At 37.2% G+C, this 24,112-nt stretch overlaps 2 protein-coding genes across 5 annotated transcripts; one reads left to right on the top strand and one right to left on the bottom strand.

Annotated features, from left to right (window-relative positions):
- The first annotated feature begins 473 nt into the window (after positions 1 to 473).
- Positions 474 to 16,157, top strand: LOC101746886 (set1/Ash2 histone methyltransferase complex subunit ASH2). Of its 4 annotated transcripts, XM_038012816.2 has the most exons (10): positions 474 to 774; positions 1,015 to 1,193; positions 1,797 to 1,944; positions 2,762 to 2,958; positions 8,226 to 8,443; positions 9,345 to 9,522; positions 11,387 to 11,543; positions 12,340 to 12,463; positions 13,165 to 13,419; positions 13,988 to 16,157. In XM_038012816.2, the coding sequence occupies exons 1-10, from the start codon at positions 626 to 628 to the stop codon at positions 14,090 to 14,092; spliced, it is 1,710 nt and encodes a 569-aa protein (XP_037868744.1). In that variant the 5' UTR covers positions 474 to 625; the 3' UTR covers positions 14,093 to 16,157. The 4 variants fall into 4 exon arrangements, with proteins under 4 accessions (XP_037868744.1, XP_037868745.1, XP_062525977.1 ...); XM_038012817.2 differs by lacking the exons at positions 474 to 774; positions 1,015 to 1,193; positions 1,797 to 1,944 and adding an exon at positions 2,514 to 2,644; XM_062669993.1 differs by lacking the exons at positions 474 to 774; positions 1,015 to 1,193; positions 1,797 to 1,944 and adding an exon at positions 2,536 to 2,655.
- LOC101746511 (bolA-like protein DDB_G0274169) lies at positions 16,155 to 19,390 on the bottom strand. Its single transcript, XM_021353268.3, has 3 exons — positions 19,238 to 19,390; positions 18,545 to 18,738; positions 16,155 to 18,179 (listed from the first exon to the last, which is right to left on the bottom strand). The coding sequence occupies exons 1-3, from the start codon at positions 19,257 to 19,259 to the stop codon at positions 18,030 to 18,032; spliced, it is 366 nt and encodes a 121-aa protein (XP_021208943.1). The 5' UTR covers positions 19,260 to 19,390; the 3' UTR covers positions 16,155 to 18,029.
- Positions 19,391 to 24,112: the final 4,722 nt, after the last annotated feature.

Here is a 24,112-nt window from a genome sequence, read left to right as displayed (position 1 = left end):
TTAACTATGTTTTAAATTGAGTAATAAATCAAAACTAATAATAATATTGTTACAAGCCGAGCATCCAAAAACACTATTTTATCAGTTTGACATTTTTACAAAAAAAATGCAGAAGTTACAAAAATACTATTTCATATTAATTATCAACTACATACTATATTCACATCAGCTTCACCTAGAATAGTTTTTCGTTACATGTTATTTTCAGCCCTCAAGAGTTAAATTACCCTTTGTCCGCCCTTCTTGGCTTTTACATTCATCTTTGTTTTTTTACCCTCAACAACGGTTCGTTTACACACAATACTAAACGTGAAACGTGAAAACAAACTCTTGCCTGGATATAGCTTTTTTAAATCTCCAAAACGCTAATTAAACATTCAATACTTTTTCCGCCGTTAGAGTGAGATGATTTTAAAGCATATATACAAGAATGGTAGATTTAAAGTAGGCTAAAAAGTAGAGAATCCAATGGCAATAAGCAATAACCATTTAAAAAAAAGTTGTGCTGAATGCTATTTGTATTTTAAAAATGCTTTTGTGGAAATAAAACTATGATTTAGGAAACATCTATTATGTACACCCAAGAAATGATTAGATCTGATTTAAAAATAGCGTTTTGTTAAGGATGTCTCTGTCTTATAATCACAAAAAATCTACGGAGATCGATACTTGTTTCAATAATTATTATTCTTCTGAATCTCATAAAAACGGTGATAATATGGATAAAAATAAAGGAAATAAAACTTCTGCTGAATCTCAAGGGACATGCTACTGGTATGTAAATGTATTTCAAATCGTAATGAAAAAAAACCTCGGTGATAACCTCTTGTTGTTTTGGCGGCAAGATCCGTCCAACAAAAAAAAGTGTTTATCTTTTATTGAACACAAAACAATGGTTAAAGATTTTTTGTTCAATTGTAGTATGTATACCTATGCTGAATATACACATTTTTCTTAATAATGTACTTCAATAGTATTGTTAATAAATGAATTTTGACACGCATTTGGTTCCAGCGGTAAAGATCGTAATCTGAACATAGCTGAGTTATTATGTGCATCATGCAATAGATGGTTTCACGAATCCTGTATCGGTTATCAACTTGGCAAGCTGGTACCTTTCATGACAAATTATCTCTTTATTTGTAAGAACTGCTCTCCTACTGGTTTGGAAACATTCAAAAAAAATCAAGCACGTAAGTTAATATTCAATAAAATTTTAAATTTTCAAATTGCATTGCATTGCTTTAAATTTTCAAAATGCAAATTGCATTGTGTCTTACATTCTGTATTTCTCTAATACAGAATGTAAGACACAATGCCGAAACAAAAATGATAGGTATGATAAAAAAGACCAATTGTTCCACATTAAGTGGCCTACCTACAGTCAGTGCAAGACCACTCATTGTGGCGGATGAGTTTTAACAAGCTCATAAGCTATTGTCTAATAGTGTTCATCTTTTCAATTATAATTTTTTTTATTCAAGTGAATGAATACAATGTCCATTTGTTTTAGCCCTTTGGTATAGCATTGTGTTTTAAATTCAATAGCTGATTCAGTTGAATGTCCTCTCAGCCTTTCCTGATATATCTGAAGTTTTATGCATAATAATATCCTTCTGTAATTTTCTTCAATATAGATAAAAGTCAGTGTAAGAACAAATTTATAAAACTGCACAAAACTGACAGTTGGCTTTACATTCTACATCATTAACTGATTTTCCCATTTTGGGATTAAAATTTCTGAGACTTTCTAAACGCCAGATAATATTGGAGTTACCATATTTTTCTCCATACAGCATTCCCGCAAATGTGTCTAACTGCAATTGCTAATCTTCAACAAGATAGTGTGAAAAATGGTAGCAATAGACGTCTGTTCAGCAAAGACCGAGAGATCATACCATACATTGACCAGTATTGGGAAGCTATGACCACAATGCCCAGAAGGTAATGTAAATTGAAAAGTACATTTATTTATTGCTTATGGTCGAAAGTTCATAAAGATTTATATCATTTAGGTATGTTATAATACTTAACAAGTTTATTATATTAACTAGTTGACCTTGTAGTGCCTCAATCGATAAATAAATGACCTAAACTTTTGTATAAAATAAACTTGAAACAATCAAAAGGAATTCGTCCGACGGGGGGACATCAAAGGAAAAACAAAATTGGTATTTTTATTTTAATTCCGAGCATTTTCATATTTATATACCTGTTAAACCTTCTCTGGACTTCCGCAAATAATTCAAGACCAAAATTAGCCAAATCGGTCCAGCCGTTCTCGAGTTTTAGCGAGACGAATGAACAGCAATTCATTTCTTTATATATAGAATAACTGGAGTATTTAGAGTAAGGCAGTCAAAATGAGGAAGATGCTCTCATAGACATTGAAGTATTACTAGTACTTTTTTGTAATGTTATTCTGTCATATTCTATCTATCTATCTATCTCTTAGGTTTATGTCATATTCAATGTATATATGTCAAATACAAGAAATTGTCACTTTTGACACAAGTGATCAAAGGTGTTTTTTGTTGAAGGATGTCTTTTACTGATTTTTGTTAATTTACTCATAATAGTAATGCAGAAATAATGCAAAGGATATTGTGCCATAGATGTGCAAACAAAATCATGTGTGTTGGGTGTATGTGTATGGTGCATATGTGACTAATAAGATTAATTATGACTTATAATGTAACTTGTTGATGTATGACAAGCTGAGTGAGCTGATGAGTACTAAATATCTAATGTTTGTTATCAGGGTGACCCAGTCGTGGTATGCTACAGTACAGAGAGCTCTAATCAAGGATATCCAGGTTTTGTTCACATATGAAGAAGACTCGTCTGATGGTCCCATGTTTGGGCTCTGCAACGCAGAACTGACAATTATTAAACCTAACTACGAAGCCATGATCAAGCATGGTCAGCTCAAAGTCACAGATATGGGTATAGCTACAAGTAAGTTAGATTCTGAAACTATAATTTTTCAGCTAACTACTAATCAGTTTACATAATTGCTCAATAGATGGCGGGCTACTGACTTCCTGAACATCGGATTCAGTTAATGACAGTACATCACCAGGCTCTATGTGAACGTTGTGCTAATACCCTCACACGTTATTATTTCTTGACTTGCTTAGAGAATAAAGCCGCCGGCATTGTCTAGTTTTATGTATAACATCACAGTGACAATTATCTGGATTGAATGTGTCTCACAATACAGTAGTGAAAGCAGCTTGCAACACGTTGCTATGGCAACAAACAATATCATTAGACGTGTCTTCTCATGTAGCTTGAAGATAGTTCCTTGCTACGCTTAGACGGTGGTAACCGAAAGACATGGATTGGGAATGTATTCAGTGTGATTAGTGCGAGTTTTTTAACATTCTCGATATCGAAAAAGTTAACTCAAATTTTTATACAGTTGGAACGTTTGCCTACGTTTGTCGCTAGGGGCGCTGCATACACTAAGCGCATTGAAGAGCATTGGGTGTATCCGTCAGGTTTGAGCCCCGTGAGCTCACCTACTAGTGAAGGTTACGCTGAAATAGCCTCTCAAGGCTCTCAGCTTAGGTAGGAAAAAAAAGGGTGTATGCGATATATGGAAACACTTTCCTAGTTGATGCTGCTTGCATATTAAAAATGTTTAGGAGAGAGCTCAAGCTTGCTTAGCTGCGAATGTCTAGTTGAAATGATAACTGTGTTTGTAATATATTTTACAGTAAAAGCACATTAATCTTTTTTATTATTATTGCATAGTTGGGTGGACGAGCTCACAGCCCACCTGGTGTTAAGTGGTTACTGGAGCCCATAGACATCCACAACGTAAATGTCGCCACTCACCTTCAGATATGAGTTCTAAGGTCTCAGTAACAACAGCTGCCCCACCCTTCAAACCAAAACCGCATTACTGCTTCACGGCAGAAATAGGCAGGGTGGTGCTACCTACCCGCGCGGACTCACAAGAGGTTCTACCATCTACATCGCAGGACATATGTTTCTTAAATACACCGTGAATATGGTATCGTAATTTACGTATATTGAATTATAAGGGATACGTTCCTAGGTGACATAATTTAACAACAACATACTTTAGGCATAATTGTAATAAGGTCTATTTTATTTTTTTATTAGTCTATTTAACGACGTGTTTACGAGGGATATTCAGTTGGATAACTAACTACATACTCAAACGTATTGGAATCCTTTTTATCAACGTATATGTACCGATTAGATCGGCGAATAAATAAATATTTAGCCGCGAATACATAATATAATATCGTCGTCTTTGCAACGTTTTTTTTTTTTTTACCAGTTACATTATCTGTCTTTAGTCGTCAAAACGTAGGTAAACTAAAAAAAAAACAAAAACTGAACTTCACTCTTTTGACAGTATGTATGAGAAAAATACTGGTAATACCAAATGATTCCACATATTAACTCAATTTCGAATCTTTTTGGAAATTGTGCACTTTTAATGCGAAAAGACGATAATAATATGTAGTGAAAACGGGAATGAACGAAGCCTAAACAAGGAGCTTATACTATATTTAAAATTAAATGGCGTGTAACCTAAAATGTCTCATCTTTATATGAGGTTTTTTAAAACATCTAAAATATTGAAACGTAAACAAACAGCTAAAATCAAATTAGAAAGTAATTGCTTGAACACAATTCAAAAGCACATTTAATTTAAAGTGTCATTCATTGGAACAAACAATGTTATTGAATACAAAGATGACGTTGCCAGAGCTAAAGTTGCATACGTATAAAATTAACATTTTTAAAGAAGAATCGTATGTCCATTTCTTCGCTATAAATGAAAATGAAATCCTGTTCGTTGGTAATCCTATCATTTCAAAACCATTGGATAAATTTGCCTATTTTTTATCTCAGAAAGTTCGTAACAGTACAAACAAGGTACTTATGGTACTAATTGAAATGGACTGGACAGCATCTCTCACCTTTAGAATTATAGAGACCCATTTGAAATTTTTGGATTTCGACTTTAATTAAAAAATGAACGTAGAACGACCCTTTTTAGCGACGCCTAATCAAATGACCAAAAGTAGCTTATAAAGGGACAAACTTATCCATCGGCCTCTTTCACTCCGTCCCCTTCCTCTACTTCTTTTCGGTTTGAAAACTTTATTTGATGTTTTCCAAAAAAACTCATTTTTTGGTTTGTGTGTCTATAATTCTAAACATGCGATGTGTCCAGTCAGCGAGTTCAAAATAAATAGGCACAAACAAAGCAGTTGTGCGTCGTTAACTCTTCCACCGTTTGTCAACTGATTTTCCTTTTTTTAACTATTTAGATACTGACTAATAAATAAACTTAGTAAATTAATTGATAGAACTTTTTGGTAAGTTGTGGTAAGTTTGGGTAAGTTGGTAGAGTTCTTAGGTGAATATGTCCTTAATGCGACGTACTTATGACTTCCACGATAAAATAATAAATGTGGTGTAGTAATAAAAGTACGCTACATTATAAAAGTTAAAAACAAACATGTAAGTAGTAAAATGCTTCGATCACCCAAATAAAATAAAAATAAAGCTTAAAATATGTAACATGTTATTTAGTTTCTTAAAATATAACATTACAAAAAACTCTATATTTCTGGAATTTCATATAAAATAAAATAAAAATATATTTTCGTAAATCATTAGTTACACCCCTTGTGTACTCGAGCCGTCTTCATTACGAGAGCGGTCTAGTTCAGTGACGTGTACAATTGGAACGCGGCCAATTCTGAAATATCGATACCGCACTCGGGCGCGAAACAACACCGCCTCAATCGCAACGTGGTCGAGGTCTAGACGTTCGCGGCGACCCGCGCCTCTGTGTGCGTGCGTGCGTGCGTACACGGCGCACACGTGCACGCGCTCAGTTCGAACGTTTGTTGCATTAGTGTGTCGTACGTGTCGATGAGTAACACACAACGAACGGCTCACAAGGATTTTTTAATATTGATTATACGTTGAAAATTACTGCACCTTGAACTTATTATGGCCGGTAAGCGAGTTTGTTTAGTATTCCCTGAGGTATCCGCGTGGCCCCGATCGGATTTAAAATTAAAATTAAATCTAGAGTTTCTCATTTTTGTTTCATTATTCGCGATGCATCGAAGACTAGCGTTTCCGCGAACACCGCCAAATACGGTAAAACGAATGTAATTATCGGGAGCCTTAACCCGCAATAAAAGTATATTATTAGTATCTTTTAACGTATGTCTATATAAATTGTTGTTGTTTGAAATAAATTACGGTAAATATTGTATTCTGTGTCTCAATTTATTATTTAGAAGCGTAATACTGACCTCGAAGCGTACGATATGTCTTATCAGCGTTTACAAAATATTTGTCGGGCTCGATTCGTGTGTAGAATGTCCGAAGCGACTTCGAAGCGGTAAATGTAATTTGATATTACGCATTTATGATCGTTGACTTGTATAAAATCTACAAGGTCGAATTTACAATACATGGAACTACATGACAATCGATATACATTTAATATTCAATATTATTATACTTTTTTTTTTCAAATATAGAAAGATGTCCTTTTTTTTTTTGGTTAATTTAAGTAGCTCACATCTGCAATGTGTGCGTTAGTTTGAATTGCGATATAAAGAGATATAATTTAAGAAATTAAAAGCATGACCTCAAAAAGCATTAGTCAATTGACAGCATAGCGCGAATGCATCGCCTTTTAGGCATGAGAACCGCAATATAATTGTCAAAGGCTCCGCTAATGTGATTGGAGCATTTTGTTGTTTATACATATCGGTGTTAATTCATAACAGAACTATAAGGTAACGTGTCTGTAGTGGAATGATCAGTGTTGCAATTGTTCAATTTGCCTGAGCTGTCACGTGGTGTGTTAGGTAAATAACCCTTTGGTCGGGCGATTATGTCACAGACAGGGCATGCGGAGGCTGATAAAGTTAAAGCATAGGTTTTTATTTATTTATTCTATTACTGTTTCCTTCCCCAAACATTAGCACGAAAGGGATAGCTTCATCTCGGTCTAAAAATACCTATGAAAAAAACAGAAACAAACACTTTGTATTGTTTGTTTGTCTAAAAGTAGAGCAATTTCATTTTAGAGATCTCCGTGTTTTTTGACTTTGATTCTTTATAGTAATCTGTTTGCTTAAAAAATCCGGAAAAACCGGTTTGCTTAAAAATCCGGAAAATCTTAATAAAAGTCTCGGTAAACAATATAAAACAAACAACAAACAGTAATGATTACTCCGCAATGCGAATGAGTATGCGTTCAGTGTGCTTAGTGCGAGTTTTCTAACGTTCTCGATAGCCTAGAAGTTATCTCTTTGTATTCAGTTGGAACAGCGCCCCTAGCGGAAACCGTAAGTAAACGCTCCAACTCCATACAAATTTGAGTTAACTTTTACGCTTTCGAGAACGTTAAAAGATTCGCACTAAGCACGCAGTTGTCACGCGTGTCCGTAAAGCTAAAATAACCAAATTAGTACTGGTGACTCCGCAATAAAATACTTCTCATTATTCTTGTTTGAGGCATCGTCTAATGAGCTTGTTAATTAATTAGTTGTAGCTCATATTCAATTAATCGTGAACGTATTTGAGAATGTATTCTTTTATTTGTATTCTTATTATTACAGAAAATGAGCACGGTGGTAACGCATTGTTGCTATGCTCGTTTTCTCTATAGTCATGTTCTACGGTAAATACATATTGTTGCGGAATTTTACTAATCAACACGAAAAAAGTAATAGACATCTTGTAACAGACATCAGGACGTTTATTATCTAGTATCTGTAACCTATCGAAACGTCGGAGGTAAAAGGACTTTACAGAAGTTAGAAGATGTCTGGTTATTGATCTGTCCTCGGCGCTTTTAGGTACCTCAAGCACCGGTCATCGTCCTCATCGAACCCGTCGCTTGCGACGAAGGGCTCGACGAGTAAATTAACCCTCAGACACAGCCCACTGAGTTTCTCGCCGGATCTTCTCAGTGGGTCGCGTTTCCGATCCGGTGGTAGATTCTGCGAAGCACGGCTCTTGCTAGGGTTCGTGTTAGCAACAGTCCCCGAGCCCTTTGAGCTCACCTACTAGTTAAGGCGACGCTGATATAGCCTCTCAAGGCTATCAGCTTAGGTAGGAAAAAAAATTCTGTCTTTGATAAATTTGATGTAAAAATTTGTTGGTAAAATAATGAGGATTGAAGTAAAGAAATATTGTCGTAGTTCCACTAGCCGGCAACGTGAAGGGCAGGCAAGGTAAGCGCAGGCCTGCGGTCGGCAGCGCGGCCGAGACCGGGGCTCCCATCGGCAAGAAAGGCCGTAACGCCGATGTCACCGCTCTGAAACTGCCCTCGCACGGCTACCCCACCGAGCATCCCTTCAACAAAGACGGTTACAGATACATCTTGGCGGAACCAGACCCGCACGCGCCCTTCAGACAGGTGAGGAAAACCAATAGTGATCTTAATGTTTTTGGCTAGTTTTAACAATGAGTGCATAATAGCTAGTGTTTTTGTCTGCACATTCTTTAGACATAATTTTTACTGGTGGTAGGACCACTTGTGAGTCCGCGCGGGTAGGTACCACCACCTCGCCTATTTCTGCCGTGAAGCAGTAATGCGTTTTGGTTTGAAGGGTGGGGCAACCATTGTAACTATACTTGAGATCTTAGAACTTATATCTCAAGGTGGGTGGCGCATTTACGTTGTAGATGTCTATGGGCTCCAGTAACCACTTAACACCAGGTGGGCTGTGAGCTCGTCCGCCCATCTAAGCAATAAAAAAAACCTATCCAAAATGATGCAGTTGAAATTTGTTATTAGTTTTATAGACAAAAGCGTGACTGTCACTATGGAGGGTAGTCGACAGTTGCACGTAGTACGTTTGCACGCGTTAGTATGAGCCCCGCACGTTGATATTGCGATGGAACCTTGTCATAATAACAGCTGCGTGACGTCATCCACCGCAAAAAAGTACAGTTAACAAAAATATTTATTTGTTAGTATCGAATGAAGTTGACCTACCTAGTAGATAAATAAGATATATATAATTTTTAAAAATATTTCTTATAAAATTGGCTATAACACCTTCTAATATTATAAATGTAAAAGAAGTCTTGTCTGTTTGATATGTATTTTCATTTATAAACCTCTCAACCAATTTTAATGGACAAATAATAAATAAAACCAAGTGTTAAAAAAAGCTGTTTATTAATACTATTAATCAATTTTATTATTTTACCAACGTTGCGAACGGTACTGACAGTTCGATGACGTCATCAAGATGGCCGCCAATCGCAATATCAACGTGCGGGGCTTATAAGTGTGAGTGCGGGGTGTCCAGGAGTTCGACGAGAGCAACGAGTGGAGCGGCAAGCCGATCCCGGGCTGGCTGTACCGGCCGCTGTGCCCGGGCGGCGTGCTGCTGGCGCTGCACGACCGCGCGCCGCAGCTGCGCGTGGCCGAGGACCGGCTGGCCGTCACGGGCGACCGCGGCTACTGCACGGTGCGCGCCACGCACGGTCAGCATCATCCACTCACACGCGCTTTACTTTTTAATATATGTTTTAAGTCTCTTAGAAATAGGTTCGTCTTTCGTGTACTGGTGGTAGGACCTCTTGTGAGTCCGCGCGGGTAGGTACTACCGCTCCGCCTATTTCTGCCGTGAAGCAGTAATGCATTTCGGTTCGAAGGGTGGGGCAGCCGTTGTAACTATACTGAGACCTTTTACTTATATCTCAAGATCGGTGGCGGCATTTACGTTGTGCATGTTTATGGGCTTCAGTAACCCCTTAAAATCAGGTGGGCTGTGAGCTTGTCCACCCTTCTAAACAAAAAAAAAAGAACAGGGACTAGAGGTAGAATAGGGACAAATCTGGGATGTCTCAATACATTTGTTGAGTTGTTAGATTTAACTTTATTGAACTGAAAATAACTTTAATTTAGTGTTTAAGAATATTAAATACTTTAATTTAGTCATATAAGTTTTGTAAGTCAGTAAAGATATTAAAAGTTAATTACCTAAAGTTACCCCGATTTTTCTAATGAAATACGTACATTTCATTAGAAAAATCGGGGTCTACCAGCGGGATTCGAACGCCGTTGCGTCGCTACATTCGAATGCACCGGACGTCTTATCCTTTAGGCCACGACGACTACATTCCCGCCCAATGTACTGTACGCGACTTGTAAAGTAAGATCTCATCGTATTTAGGGAACGTATTTTTACTTGGTATGTTTGCCCAGCTGTGCGGCCACTGCGCCGTCAGTATAGGTCCGCAGTAGTCCGCACATGTTCACATCCCAGTATCTATCGCAGCCTTGGCACGTACATACAAAAAACCCATAAACATAAAAATTTTGCAATACTCCATACGGGTGTCTGTATTATTTTTTAACAATATCTATGTAACGTTTCCAGATACAATATTAATTAGATTAATCCATGTGCTCACGATGACAATAATAAATGTATTAAGTTTCGTACTCCAATATTAAGGTAATAAAGGTATTTGTTCAGTAAATATAAATTTAACATTAACTGAATATAATAGGGCCCAATAAGGAGGTTGCCGGCTGAGTATTTTTTGCAGCGGTGAGGTCTAATCGGCGGATTGTCACCTCACTGGCTGGGGCTGTGGTGGGAGTCGAACCCTAACTTAGCAAATCGTTCGTTGCCATTCAATCCAAACGTGCGGTCCCCACCCCGGAGACGAACTAGGAAAGAGTAGGGGCGTGGGACACCGCTGGCACGTGTAGCCATGGTAGTCCCACGGTCTTGTAAGCAGTGTCACATGCATCTATTATAATTAAAACAACTTTTACGGCTTTCTTTTTGTTTTTCTTAAATTCAAATACTCGCTAAAGGAAATCAATGAATTTCACGCCAATCCCACCTTTAATAGAGAAGATATTTAGTGCTTATCGAAAATCTGGGATCCTCTTGTCGTGAACATGAAAACACGTCAAATTAATTGTTCGTTTTATGTGAAATAAAGTGTACAAGCCTAGAAATATATAACTGAAACTAGACGGTAGTTAGTACAATATTCAAATGTCGTCAAATAACAACGCAGTTGTCCGTGACAACTAAAATTGTAGTGTTAGAAACTTCGAAAATAATATAATGATAATAGAAACGCGAGAATAAACCGCGAAAGTAGTTTTTGCGAATAACTCGCAGAAACTTAACTTTGCTGCCTTTTTCTTAAGGGATTTTATGACCTGGTAACCTAAGACTAAATAAGACCTTTAGGTCAAGTCTTATTTTAATTTATATTATTATTGTTATGAAAAATGATAATATGGAGTGAAATGAAATGAAATGAAGATGATTAATTTGAGACATTAATCAACTGAGATGAAATGAAATGGTGTTGGGTGCAGGCGTGTCGCGCGGCAGCTGGTACTGGGAGGCGTGCGTGGAGGAGCTGCCGGAGGGCGCGGGGGTGCGCGCGGGGTGGGGCCGCCGCGTGGCCAACCTGCAGGCGCCGCTCGGGTACGACAAGTTCGGCTACTCGTGGCGGAGTCGCAAGGGGACCAGGTACAATCGAACACAAAAATCGTTTGCGTTACGGACATATAAAAATAATATCTCATACTATAACCCTATGGTAAGAATGGTCAGGCAGTATAATGATTTCGCTAAATGTCACGGTAACCTTGATATCTTTGAACCTAGACTCAAGGGATTTGTCAAATGTATGAAGAATATCCTATTTCACAATGGCTAGTTATCAATATTTGTAATTTCAATTGTGTTTTCAATAGCCAAAGCTATGCATATGGTTTTGCTGAGTGCACAAAGTGCGCATACTATTTAGATTGCAATCCAAATTAGATCTAGGTACTACTTGTAGGATTTAGCTAATATGTACTGTAATGATTGTAATTTGTTTTGTGCATCAATAAAATAAATAAATAAAAGTTTCACCCGAATTTAAATAGGTTTCTGGAATCACCGAAACATTATTATTGGAACTTATTTTATGTAAATGTACCTGCAACATGATTTTGGCATTTCTCATTTCTATTCTTCGAAACTATCACCACATTAATATGGTTTTATAATAGTACTGAATATATATATATATTTACTGTGTGAACGAGCCCCCGGTTTACCCGGTCAAAAGCTACCGGAGCCCGTAGACATCTACAACGTAAATGCCGCCACCCACCTCGAGACGTGACTTCTAAGGGCTCAGTTTTTACAGTACAACAGCTGCCTCACCCTTCAAGCCGAACTGCATTACTGCTTCACGGCAGAAATAGGCAGGGTAGGGGTGCACACTCACAAGACGTTCTGCCATCAGGTTTGCAAATGCTAGTGAACTGTGCAGGTTCCACGAGTCCCGAGGCAAGCACTACAGCGGTGCGTACGGCGAGGGCGACACGCTGGGCTTCCTCATCGTGCTGCCGGACTGCGCCTCCACCAAGTTCACGCCCAACACCTACAAGGACCGGGTGAGGCTGTCATCTCGCACACTCGTAGGGACCTCACAACTCACCTGAATATAATATTTAATCAAATTTTTTTTTTTCCAAAACTAAACTGAATAATCCTTTTTGTGTCCTGATAAGAGAATTCTTAGAATTTTTACAAGTGGTGTCATAGTATTGCACCATTTTAGAATTGTGATGAGGTTGCGCTAACTTTTGTAATAACATGCCATAGTGCATTTTATACATTTTTTTTACAAAGTAGCATGTCAAAAATTGATTAAAAGTTAAAATATTCTAAAATTTCAAGAAAAAATATTGGTTATTTAGTTTTTATATTAAAAACTACGAATCTTTTGGTCCCATTTGGAACTGCAATTAATAGTCATGTTACTTAGGTAGCTTATACAAAAAAGTATATGGGGATATGTTCACATTTGTAACCACAGTAATCAAATCATATGGTGTAGGGTATCAAATTACAATATTTTTCAAAAAACTCAACAAATTGAAGTAACTTTATTTTTTTAATATTTTTCCATGAGTAGTTATTGACCCGACCATACACAGGTACTGGCTTATCGTTGAAATTTGGGACACGTTGTATAAGTTCAGGCTTGTAGATCGCGGGAACTCCGACGGACCCGCGCGCGGCCACTTGCTACTTGCTCTGCTTCCATTATGCTGCAAAAAGTATTTAAGAGCATTTTACGTTTTCTCGCCAGCCTCTAGTCAAATTCAAGAGCCACCTGTACTACGAGGACAAGGACAACATCCAGGAGTGCCTCAACAACCTGAAGCAGCTCCCCGGCAGCAAGATCATATTCTTCAAGAACGGCGAGTGCCAGGGCGAGGCCTTCAGTGACATCTACCGCGGCTGCTACTACCCCGCCGTCTCGCTGCACCGCACCGCCACCCTCAGCGTCAACTTCGGGCCCAGCTTCAAGTACCAGCCCTCCACGCACTACCCCTACAGACCTGTGAGATATACCGCCGAATCATAGCCAATCTATTGAAGGAGTGGACACTAATCTATAGTACATACAGACAAAAGTAACAGTACAGTATAGTAGTAACAGTACAGTGCAGTACAGTAGTAACAGTACAGTATAGTAGTAACAGTACAGTACAGTAGTAATTCAGTGACGACCTTTCGATTCACTTTTTTAGGTTCAAATGTGAGTGACCGAGCTGCCCGCTTACTAGATGTCAACTGGTTACTGGAGTCCATAAACATATTGAGTCTCTATATCAGGCAAGGAGTAATAAGACATGTTCAGTTAAGTGATTAAAATGTATTCGGATTACAACCTAAGATGGTATCGATAGCAGGCTATTGACAGACTGACAATCCTGAGACTGATGTAACATCACTGCAATATAATTATCACTAACACATACATATTAATAGATGCTGTGGGAACATTTGTGGTCCCTACAAACATATAAATTTGAATTGGATGTAAAAAATAAAGTACAAATTATGTGTTCACGTTCACCTAAATCGTGAGATAAAAATACATACCTAGTTATGGTTTTTCGTTACAGATGTCAGAAAAAGCGGAAGAAGCAATATGCGAACAAACGATGGCCGACATGCTGTATCTGACCGAGAACGAGGGCAAGCTGCGCCTGGACAACTTCAACATTTGATACAACTAACGCCGCTGAGGCGAAATTATTTTGCATTTAATCGTGTTTAACTTAAGAATTAAACGGCGCTCTAGAATTGTCCTACATACGACACAAAAGTGTGCTCAATTATTATAGTAGGCAGCGGCTCGCCCCTGGTGCTACTGATGTCCAAGAGCTACAGCGACCACTTACCTTCATGCTTATAAAGGGATCTTATGAGCGGATACTTGTGCATCTCGTCAGTCTGTATACTCATCATGGTAATATAGATAGATCACCTCTCTGTCTATCAGCCTTCACTGCGGAGTGCTGCAAGGTAGCCTTAGTAGTGAAATCAAGGTGCAGAAGGCATCCATGTTGAAGTACAATTTGTGTGTTGTTAATAATTATTGTCTATAAAAACGATACAGGATACGAGTGAAAGCTCACCTTGCAACGCGTGCGAATAGGCATGATGACTAATTTTCAAAATCTATTCTATGATATTCAGAAGTATCTATTAAATCAAAAATATATCATATTTCTGTGGAAAATAAAGGTTTTCATGAAATAAAATGAAATTAAAATTTAAAGTTTCTATTTCGCGCTAAAACGCTGTTCAGTGTCATGGCGTCTGTCATTACGTCACGGCTCAGTAAACTTCAGTATATACCTACGTCAATAGTAAACATTAGATGCTTGTTTAATAAATCATTTTGCTTAATAAATATGAATTCAAAAGTGTTCATGTGGTGTGTGGTTCCTCAGTGCAATAATAAATTTATAAAAACTCCGAACAACTTAATTTGTTTACGTCCCAAATAACAAAACAATGAGAAATAAATGGTTGATTCTCTTGCACAACGAGATCCAACAAGTTTAAGTCTAAAAATTTCAATTTATTTCTGTGAAGATCATTTTGATGTAAGTTTGTACATATTTCGTAAATTCTACAATGATGTGTGACCTTAATTGAGGTCTAAAATTTCATAAGTTCAATATTTTTTGAGATTACAGTTTATCTCTTGAATAACCGGTAATCTTAAGCAAATCAGCTGGTCTGTACATACGTACGTTTATGTAAAATAGGTTTTGTCCAATAGATGTGCATGGAATTCTTTTAATAATAGATTTTCACAAATTGTAATAAAATTAAGTATTTTGCATAGAATTTAAGACTAACATACCAATGTTTAATCATGAACGTAATGTTATATAGCGGCCGTCGCGTCGGGCCCTTCGGATTGGTTCGTATGACAGTGTCACGTCAAAAATAGGCGGGGTGGTGTTACCTACTCCAGAAGGCCTACTGTATGCTTTATCACTGGTAAGCATTTAGATAAATGTTAGTTTTCTAAAATAGTATATTATTTTCTATAAATGCTTAGCAGCTGATTGTATAAGTGTAGTTACAAAAACGGTATTTTTCAAAACTATTTTTAGGGATATAGTGTAGCTTTTATATTGTCACAGAAGGCAAATTCTGATTTCTGATTGAAGCTCTGGCTTGTTGTATGAAGTAGTTTTATTTCATAGACAACAACTATACAAAGAAAATAACTAATGAATGAAAATTCTATATCTACAAATACATAAAATTTGGAATGATTTATTATACATAGTCACAGTTCTCCCACGCCCTGGGAGTTTTCTTATACGCCATCTGATTTGTAGACTGAGAGGCTCCACATAAAAGTTTCAGTAAATATAGCGTAGGCGAAAAACCAAATATAATTACCAATTATAATTCATTTTGAGTTAATTTGTTCAGATCACAAACTGTAACAAAACAGTATTAAGATCTTTCTTCCATGTCAAATCTGTGTTATGTGTCTCTTCAGTGTTATCAACCTTACTGTTATTGTGGAGTCTGGTCATTGATTTATATTGCATAATTTCAAATATGCTTAGTAATTTAGAAACCTGATAATTATTTTGTGTATTGTAAAAGGGATATAATAAATTAGAAAATACATTTTGTAAATTAAACTATGTTTATAATAAACATTCAGGCAGACATCAGTAACCAGACTGTGATGTTTAACTGCATCTGGATATTTGGAATTTTACAGGACTAGATCAAATAAATAAAAAATGGAACTAAGGATTTTATTTTATTTTATTAACACAACAATGAATAATAATCAATAATTATAAATAACCTTTTTAAATCATAGTAGTAACAACCATCTTTACACCACACAATACAATTTACACCACACACAACCACAGATTTTTTCTGTTATCTTAGTTAATAACTAGACAATTGGTCTAGGCTTGATCAACTATGTGACATCAAAAGCATTGATGACTTATACATTCGCGAGCAAAAGTTTGGAATCACTTACTTGAAATTGATTCCGCGCGATCTTGTGTACTAAATATTTTTTTGATAATCATAAAAATGAGATCATTTTAAAGGTTGAATTCCTAACTTTAAACTGATACCAAATTCATTAAAATCAAGCCAGTATTTAAGAAGTTATCTTGGATTAAGTGAAGGAATAACGAAAAAGACGTGTTTCAATTGCTTGATACGTCGCGAGTTGCGGCCTACTGACCCCTATAAAAGCAACTGTTATCGGATTTTCTTTATCAGTCGACTTTCACACGTTGACTGGTACATATCTCGGCTACTTTTGACCCTTTACCTTGTACGACAATTGGGACAACACCTACAGAAGTAGCACAAATCGTAGCCCTATTGCAAGAAGAGCTCAGCCAGCGGATTGTCGCTCGTCGGCTCCAAATAAGCCATTCCTGTGTTTCAAAAGTTTGCAAGCGCTTTCAAGAGACTGGTAGCTTTATCCCGAGACCAAGATCTGGACGGCGCCGGGGCACATCGGAGAGGAATGACCGTTTTATCGTGTTAACCTCTCTCCGAAATCGGCATTAACCTGGTGTCGACGTCCAACAGGAGCTCCGAGATGTTCGTAGGGTAGCAGCTAGCAAGTAGACAGTTCGTCGACGACTCAAGCAAGCGAATCTGACTCCAAAAAGGCCTGTCACAGGCCCGAAACTCACGGTAGCTCATCGACAAGCACGCCTTCAATTTGCTCGTACCAATCTTAATTGAGAGGTTGAGCAATGGAGGCAAATCCTGTTCTCCGACGAGAGCAGGATGTGTTTGCATGGTAGCGACCGAAGAGGTTGGGTCTGCAGGCGGCCTGGGGAGCGATTTGCGCAGTGCTGTTTCGCTGAAACAGTGGCTTATGGGGTCGGCTCTTGTATGATGTGGGCCGGCATTTCCTTCGACGGTAAAACCGAGCTTGTTTTCGTGCCTGGTGGGGGACGAGGAGGCGGTCAACTTCGGACGGGTACATTTCCAATATTCTGCTGGAACATGTCGTTCCCTATGCGGGATATGCCGGTGATCGCTTCCTCCTTAAGCACGATAACGCTCGTTGTCACACTGCCCGTGGAACAACTGAATACTTCGAAGAAGTCTATATCGCCACATTGGACTGGCCTGCGCTCAGCCCTGACTTGAATCATATTCAGCACGTGTGGGATGAACTGAAGAATAGGGTTCGTTCCAGAACTTCTGCTCCTTCATGCCTGAATGAGCTGAAATCGGCGTTGATTGAGAAGTGGGAAGGTATCCCACAAGAATCAATTCAAAAGCTGATCAGGTCTATGAAGAATCGTCTTCGAGGAGTTATTAGGGCAAGGGAAGGGAACACAAAGTACTGACATTTAATTTTAAGGCTAAATAAATTTTTTATTTATTAATTTTTGTTGTTTTATGCATTCATTATTTTTCCATATTTCCTTTGTTTCCTACCTCCTTCACTTAATCCGGAATAGCTCCTTAACTACTGGCTCGATTTGAATGAATTTGGTATCAGTTTAAAGTTAAGAGTTCAACCTTTAAAATGATCTCATTTTTATGATTATCAAAAAAATATTTAGTACACAAGATCGCGCGGAATCAATTTCAAGTAAGTGATTCCAAACTTTTGCTCGCGAGTGTAGTTTATTTACCAAATCCTCCTCTACAGTTGGGACTGTTCTCAACCAGTTTATCACTTTCCTCCCATTGTTTAGGTGTTTTTGCTACTATTGATAGTGCATGTACACCATTTTGAAGTTCTTCTGCCAATAGTTCATTGACTAAACGATGTCTCTGGAATTAGTTTTTAAATAATATATTTGTTGAATTTGAATATAAAAATGCATCCACTGATATGCCATGAGTAAGACAACCAGTTTACTTATATGAAGTGCCGTAATTTTCTTGGAGATTAAACCCTATAGATAAATCGAAACTGTATGTAGGCAGTGTCGTTTGCATTGTGATTTTAAGTTTTAAAACAATGTTAGTAGGCCTTTCAGATTTATAAGAAGTTAAAATTCATTTAGTTTGAGGTCTGATACTGGCATGATACTACAAATATATTAAATTAATAATTTAATTTTTTTGTTAACTCAAATGGTAGGAAAAAAAGGAACATTTCTGCTAGTATTAAGGGCAAAGCTCAGACAACTCACTTTTATAAGAGGTAAACCATCAAATTTTTCTGAAACAACTACTACTTTGAAGTGTGTTTCAGCTCCTTTTGGTACATTGTGCATGTAGGATTCATTTATCACCTGGACATGCTTTGATTCTAAAATTGTTAATAATTTATTTCTTATTGTACTTTCGACTATTCCTGATGCGGATGACATGTTTCTGATTGTTCCTGGAATGTATTAGTGAACCACAAAAGTTACAGTGAATTAAGAAAATCAGTTTCCTCAAATCTATTAGCAGCGTATTTTAGTGTAGTGGAGACGTGTCTTATATAGTTTAAAGTTGTTATATTAAGAATGGAATTGACAGAATTTGTTAAAAACCTTTATCACATTAACAAGATAAGCTTGTAGTACATATTTATGGGTTAAAACGACAATATTCGGACAGTTGATTTACTGACTATAATCAACCGCTTGATGGAAATCTCTCCCTTGGTCTTTTCCACTTACGTTTGTTCTTAGGTGTTTTTGTCTATCAGATACTTTTGGTCTTGTTTTAACGCCTTCATAAATTATATACTTTTTTGCTGGCACAGTAACCCGAATTGGATGCTAGTTAGCGACAGGGTGACGTATTAATTTAAAATAAAAGGTTTATTTGGTACATATTATAATATTTAATATCGAGTACTTTTATATAAAGAGCATACAAGAAGCGGCACTTACGGTGTTGAAAAAATCTCAACATAGATATAAAACGATACGATTTTAAGAATAAAATTTATTAGTTACGTATGTATGTACCTATGTGTTTTATAAACTTTTTCTTCTTTTACAAATGTTTTTGAAATGTTTCTGGTTTTGACAGTAATTATAGTTCCATTTTTCCAACTGAAATGGCGAAGATATCATACCATACAGCCAAATCTTTTGTATAATATGTTTTATGAAATGATACGGAGTGAAAAATGAAATGGATAAAATAAATTCTCAGTAGAATAATAGTGGCTTTATCAATTACCTTAATGGATTTTTTGGAAGAGTTCGAGAAGCCACGTCCAGCAACTTGTTTCATTTTCCTACAATTGAGCACTTTGACAGACGCAAAACAGTTAACATAGTGCAGTTATTTCATTTCGTTACATTTTCACACAACTACGGTCTTATTTTTTTTTATTTATGTACACACAGAAAACAAGACACAGTACAGAGTAATAGGAAAATTATGTACAAAGGCACTGCTTATTTCTTTGAGAAATCTCTTCCAGCAGACCTGCGAGAGGATAATGAGAATAATAATAAAAAGTGATAAGTGTGTGTAGAACAAATAACACATAACTAAAATAACAAATACAACATGAGAATTATAGCACATACACATAGCAAATATTATAAGTATCACAGTAACACTCGTATATGCGAAGAGTATAGAACCATGATCATTCGGTTGATGAGAGATAAAATTGTTTGACCTTGTATTTAAAAACAGAAACAGACTTGCAAACTCGGATGTCAGCCGGCAACGAATTCCACAGTCTGACCGCGTGCACAGTAAAGGAGTGAGAATAGAAATTGGTTTTGTGGGAAGGGAATAACAAAACAGAACGTTGGTTGGACCTGCAGGGAGCATCAGGAGAACGAATGAAAGAGAATCGCTCACGTAAATATAAGGGAGAAGTGGGCTTATGTAGGATATCCGCTCTTCTCGTTCCCGCCTTTAAGTTTGTTTTTGACAGTTGCGTTTTGTACAAAGTACCTTTGTTCCCCTATTTGCTGGTAGCATAAGAGGCTAATCCAGCTACATTGAGGACTATTTGGCGGGAACGCGTGGAGTAAAGTTGTGTGATTTGTTTTATTTTGTCTATTTAGTGTTTCTTCAGGATTAAATTTGTAATAACGGTGGTTTATTAACTGTTTAATATCTGTGAAAGTGCACAAATGTAGGAAAATAAAACAAAGCCGCTGAACGTAACTTCTCGGGATCCTTCAAAAAGTCCACTGAAAAAGTCTCATTCACCATTTTACTATATTATATTTCATCCCATATTATCTCATCTCGTCTCGTCTCCTTTTTCATTTCATTTCATAATATTATTTTCCATATAAAAAAAAGTTTTCATTAAAATTAAAATAAGACTCGATCTAAAGGTCTTAGTTACCAGGTCATAAAATCCCTTTAAAAAACCAGCTACGCCCTGACGGGTGCTTGAGGGTCCTAAAAACACCGAGAACGAATCCGGGGGATCCGACAAGATACGTTTCGGTTGACAGCGGCTTTGCGTTGCTCAGTCGCGGTCGGATAAGTTTTTTTTATTTCTTTAGATGGGTTCACAGCCCACCTGGTGTTTAGTGGTTACTGGAGCCCATAGACCTCTACAGTGTAAATGTCGCCACCGACCTTGAGATATGAGTTCTAAGGGCTCAGTATAGTTACAATGGCTGTCCCGCTCTTCAAACCGAAACGCATTACTCCTTCTCGGCAGAAATAGGCGGGGTCGTGGTACCTACCCGTGCGGACTCACAAGAGGTCCTACCACCAGTAATTACGCAAATTATAATTTTGCGGGTTTTGATTTTTATTACACGATGTTATTCCTTCACCGTGGAAGTCAATCGTGAACATAGTTAAGTACGTATTTCATTAGAAAAATTAGTACCCGCTTGCGGGACTCGAATACCGGTGCATCGCTAGATACGAATACACCGGACGTCTTATCCGTTAGGCCACGACGACTTCATAGTCAGAGTACCTACCAAGAGATGCTTAATGTTAGTATGATGACACGGTTCGACTAGTTTCTTTATTTCCCTACCTATTCGCTGGTAGCCTAGGAGTATAGATAATATGTTATAGTATAGATAATATGCTTAAAAGCGGTATTCCAGCTACGCACCGACGGGTAGGTGAGTTCATCCTGAGAGAATTTGCTTACACTAGCTCCAAACAGAGCAAAGCTTCGCAGAATCTACCACCGTTCTAATAGTAATCTATATTATGTTTTCGCTTGAATAACAGAGGTCAGTGTGAGAAACATGTGCAAACATGGCTAAATGTTTGTTAATAATCACATGAATATCTTAAATAATCAAGAATAATGTTACAATGTTTTTGCGCATGACCTTTTTATTGCATAGGTTATTGCAAAGAATTCACCGCTCACCGACTGTTATGTGTGTGTAGTGTATTTCTTAAAGTTTGTCCCGCACTAATAGTCGAGATGCCTTCATCTTTAAAGGAGAAATAGTCAAAATCGTGGTTTTTACCACAAGGGTTCAATTGAGTGGTGGCATTCGCGTTGTGAATTCTGTGTGCTCCAGTAAAGAATGTGAGCATCTCAAGCCACGTAGAGCAGCGTGATACCCTTTGCTATGCCCGGGGGTAGCATTCAGACAAATAACTATAAAGCATCACGAGGCATCTTTTAAAACAATTTGGTAACCTGCATTCCTCCAAAAGCTTAGGGAGCTCTCTACCCATTTTTTTACTAAAGTGGACTTAATATCATGTGGCGAATTCAAATTGAGACACAAAATTTACTGGATTTACACAGAACGAAGGAACCGAAATCAATTTGTTTGAAAATTGTTTTTTACGAAGACAAAAGAAGTTTATAAACTCTATAGATCCTTACTGTCTAAAGATCTATAGATCCTAAAAAATTGCATCTTTTACAAATTTTTATTTTGTTTTAACTTGCCAAGTCTGTATATTGTTTAGATCTGATTTTGCAAGCTAATTTAGAACCATTTTTATTTATCCGTAAATTTTCAATGACGAAGCCATTAATTACGTTTAGTACGACTATTAAGCGATTATGCTCAAGACAAAGGAAAGTTTTGTATAGATACGTGGGTATATGTTTAAACACCAGTGTGCTTAGTGCGAGTTTTTTAACGTTCTCGATAGCGTAAAAGTTAACTCTTGTATGCAGTTGGAACAGCACCCCTAGCGGCAAACGTAGGCAAACGTTCCAACTCCATACAAATATTAGTTAACTTTTACGCTATCGAGACCGTTAAAAAACTCGCACTAAGCACACTGGTTTCAAAATTCACCATGACATGGTTGCTAGGCCTAGGGTTGAGTCTTGGTTGTAAATTCTTCAACAGGTAGAAGACATATATGAAATGTTGCATAAGCACTCAATTAAAACTCATTCAAAACATCATCATTAAAAGATTGTTTTTAAAAGCGTTTGCTACCATAAATATCTCCTTGTAGATACTTATTTCAATTGTATAATATTATATTAGATATTTGTGTTACTTCAATAGCAATACGTAATGCCTTTTGATGGACAATTTTGCAGCTTATAAGAAACTCAATATCTTCTTCTCGTCCAATCGTTAATTTTAAAGAAAAAAAGTATAAGGAATGGCATTGTGTCTTTCCAGAACAAATACCATGAACCAGCCGTTTTGTCAAAATCGGTTCGCTGTCTGTTCTGTTGAAATATCGCCCAATGACAAATAGTATCAGTTCTTTTTCACTTACACCTCATTTATATCGAATTTATCGCTTAGGGATACCGTAGGAAAAAATCTGTTAAATTTCATAACTTTAATACAGCAATATTACAGTTTCTAACCTTCTAGGGATAATATTCCTGATGAAGTCGTCGTGGCCTAAGGGATAGGACGTCCGGTACATTCGTGTTGAGCGATGCACCGGTGTTCGAATCCCAAGCGGGTACCAATTTTTCTAATGAAATACGTACTCAACAAATGTTCACGATTGACTTCCACGTTGAAGGAATAACACCGTGTAATAAAAATCAAACCCGCAAAATTATAATTTGCGTAATTACTGGTGGTACGACCTCATGTGAATCCGCACGGGTAGGTACCACCAACCACCCCGCCTATTTCTGCCGTGAAGTAGTAATGCGTTTCGGCTTGAAGGGTGGGGTAGCCGTTGTAACTATATTGAGACCTTACAACTTATATCTCAAGGTGGGTGGCGCATTTACATTGTCAATGTCTATGGGCTCCAGTAACCACTTAACACCAGGTGGGCTGTGAGTTCGTCTACCCATTCAAACAATAAAAAAATAATTTAAATCACGTGCACCAAAAAGGAAATTCTAAAGCCCTTTCACAATCTTATTGATATATCTATCTTACGGAACACTTGTCTGCCTTTTATGTTTTATTTTTACGGGCTGGCGGCTGAATGTCCTACGCAGTGCCTGCGCCCAAAGTTCCCTGGAGTCCTGGTAGCGTGTCGCGTGGTCTTTCCCTCTTAGATCACCCCGTGACCTTAAGCAGTAGGGAGGCCGCCACCAGAAACTTATCTGTCCAACTAATACAATTTTTAACTAGATTGTTTTTTAAAATCCTGAATGGAGTAACTCCACAATGTGTTTTGCCTTCTTTTTTTTTTAATTTTGACAGTAGGTAAGTTATGTTTTTTCGCACCGTGTACGTACTCAATTTAAAATTTTACAAATTTTGAGTATAATCATCATTTTGCTATATTTTGTTAGAGCACACTACACAATTTATTAGGAACACAACTTCGAGAGTAGTAACTATTACCAAATAAATTTCACTTTTTTTAATTTGTTTGCTCGTCACCTGAATTTAAGATGAATTTTATAG

Source organism: Bombyx mori, chromosome 9, assembly GCF_030269925.1.
Source record: "Bombyx mori chromosome 9, ASM3026992v2".
Lineage (NCBI taxonomy): Eukaryota > Metazoa > Arthropoda > Insecta > Lepidoptera > Bombycidae > Bombyx > Bombyx mori.
The sequence above is the reverse complement of the archived record's forward strand: the minus strand, read 5'-3'. Positions and strand labels throughout refer to the sequence as shown.

What these genes read in the sequence shown, in the direction of transcription:
- LOC101746511 (XM_021353268.3), bottom strand. Translation starts at nt 19,259, where the DNA reads ATGTTGAGATTTTTTCAACACC. An exon ending in GTTGAGATTTTTTCAACACC is followed by an intron (nt 18,739 to 19,237) that starts GTAAGTGCCGCT and finishes AATACATTCCAG; the next exon opens with GAACAATCAGAAACATGTCA. An exon ending in ATGGTTTACCTCTTATAAAA is followed by an intron (nt 18,180 to 18,544) that starts GTGAGTTGTCTG and finishes AACTAATTCCAG; the next exon opens with AGACATCGTTTAGTCAATGA.
- LOC101746886 (XM_038012816.2), top strand. Translation starts at nt 626, where the DNA reads ATGTCTCTGTCTTATAATCACAAAAAATCTACGGAGATCGATACTTGT. An exon ending in CGCACGCGCCCTTCAGACAG is followed by an intron (nt 8,444 to 9,344) that starts GTGAGGAAAACC and finishes CGGGGTGTCCAG; the next exon opens with GAGTTCGACGAGAGCAACGA. An exon ending in CCAACACCTACAAGGACCGG is followed by an intron (nt 12,464 to 13,164) that starts GTGAGGCTGTCA and finishes TTTTCTCGCCAG; the next exon opens with CCTCTAGTCAAATTCAAGAG.